Here is a 2,153-nt window from a genome sequence, read left to right as displayed (position 1 = left end):
CAACTCGTCTTTTCGATTAAGCCTTTGGGGATTCTACCCTTTGGGACTTTGCTTGGGCCTCTGCTGGAACACCCTGACTTTTCTCTGACAACTCGGTTGCAGGAGAAGGTCTCTGGAGCCTTCCCTGACTCCTTACTTAGATGGCACCCAGCTAACCCCCTGGGCATCTCCGCCAGGACCTTCCTGGACTTTTTCCTCTTCTCTTGGGCCCTCACAGTATGTAATCCAGTTAGAGCACACAGTGTGTCTTTCTGCCTCCCCCAGCTGGGACCAGCCTTTTGGGTGGCACCAGGCGGCATGTGGGATCTTGGTTCCCCCGACCAGGGATGGAACCCGGGCCCCCTGCATTGGGAGCGAGGAGCCTTAACCAGTGGACCACCAGGGAAGTCCTGGGACCAGCCTTGAAAGCAGGGACCTGACTCCTCCCGTGTCCCACGCCCCAGGTCCCCCGATCCGAAGCCTCCACCTTCAGCGCTTCCCACCACGTGGCCTACTTCGAGGCCTCGGCCAAACTGCGCCTCAACGTGGACGAGGCCTTCGAGCAGCTGGTGCGGGCCGTCCGGTGAGCAGTGCGCCCTTGCCGTCATCCTCCACCACCCCCCTCCCTGCGGCCCAAACTCACCAGCCTCTTCCCACAGGAAGTACCAGGAACAAGAGCTCCCGCCCTGCCCGCCCAGCGCCCCCAGGAAGAAGGACGGGGGTTGCCCCTGCGTCCTCCTGTAGGGACGGGAGAGGAGCAACCGGCACGAGCTCTCGGGACCAGCTGCCCTCGCCGAGCTTCCTTTCCCCATCCGGGTCTCCCAGGAACACTACACTCCCACCCGTGATTCCTGGCCTCCTCCAGGGGCCATCACCACTGTGTGCCTTCTGCCACCGCCTCCTTCCCCCACCCGAGCCCCAGGGTGAGAGCTCCCGGGCATCCGGTCACTGCTGTATATAACTCCCCTCCCCCAGAGAAATAAACGTCACTGCCAAGGTCAGGAGGTGCTTTTTAAAAAGGGGAAAAGGGCAGGGGAGGTGGGTGAACTCGGGCTGCGCAGACACGCTAAAGCCTCTCTCCACGGAGAACCATCCACCGAGAACCTTGGACCCCTTGCTTGGGGAGGGGACGGGGGATATACAGAACAAGCCGAGCCAGGCGTCTGGACCCCCACTTCCACTCCAACAGCACGACTGCATCCTTTTCTGGTTCTGTTGGGCATTTTGTTGGGATGAGGATTACATTTGAGGAGGACTTCCCTGAGAGTCCAGTGGTTAAGACTCCGCGCTTTCACTGCAGGGGGCGCGGGTTCGATCCCTGGTGGGGAAACTAAGATTCCACATGCAGCCTGGCGTGGCCAAAAAAAAAAAAAAAAAAAGTACTAACGTTTGAAAAACACATTCCCCTCCCCACCCCGGGAAAGCTCTAGAACTGCACCTTTCAGTCTGGCAGCCGGAAGCTACATGTGCTATTTAAATTTAACTTAAATAAATTTTAAAACTCGGTTCCTGGGGCCTCCCTGGTGGCGCAGTGGGTGAGAGTCCGCCTGCCGATGCAGGGGATACGGGTTCGTGCCCCGGTCTGGGAGGATCCCATATGCTGCGGAGCGGCTGGGCCCGTGAGCCATGGCCGCTGAGCCTGCGCATCCGGAGCCTGTGCCCCGCAACGGGAGAGGCCACAACAGTGAGAGGCCCGCGTACCGCAAAAAAATAAAAAAATAAAAATAAATAAAACTCGGTTCCTGAATCACACTAGCCACATTTCAAGAGCTCAGTATTCACATGTGGCTTAGCAGCTACCCGAATGGGCAGGGCAAATATACAACATTCTCATTATTGCAGAAAGGTCTATGGGACAGTGGTGTTCTAGGAGGTTCTGGGGTCTTGGAGACAGGTAGCAACTGCTACAAACCCTGCCCACCTGCTTCCCACCTCCAATGTATATTGAGAAAGGCGTTTTGGCTGCAGGAGGGAGAAGGCACAGGTGGGCTGAATGGTGTCCAAGCAGCCGACCGGCAAGTTCTGTTCTAGAAAGTCCTCAGTGGGGCTGACATCTGAGTCTAAACCCTGAATTCAACTGGAGGCCGGTGTGGATGCACCCCAATTGAACCTTTCTCCTGGGGGAGCCTGAAGTGTGGGGCATCTTAAGGCCACCGCAGATAAGGTGACAACGC

General features: G+C 57.5%; 1 protein-coding gene across 1 annotated transcript in view; it reads left to right on the top strand.

Moving 5' to 3' along the window:
- The window catches only part of RRAS (RAS related), a 1,941-nt gene extending 961 nt beyond the window's left edge, over positions 1-980 (top strand). The window contains exons 2-3 of the mRNA XM_081216063.1: positions 430-562; positions 639-980. Coding sequence (XP_081072189.1) covers positions 430-562; positions 639-723 — 218 coding nt within the window. The 3' untranslated portion in view covers positions 724-980. The remainder of the gene's footprint in view (positions 1-429; positions 563-638) is intronic.
- The last annotated feature ends 1,173 nt before the right edge of the window (positions 981-2,153 follow it).

Source organism: Mesoplodon bidens (assembly GCF_964165515.1).
Source record: "Mesoplodon bidens genome assembly, chromosome: 18".
NCBI lineage: Eukaryota > Metazoa > Chordata > Mammalia > Artiodactyla > Ziphiidae > Mesoplodon > Mesoplodon bidens.
The sequence above is the reverse complement of the archived record's forward strand: the minus strand, read 5'-3'. Positions and strand labels throughout refer to the sequence as shown.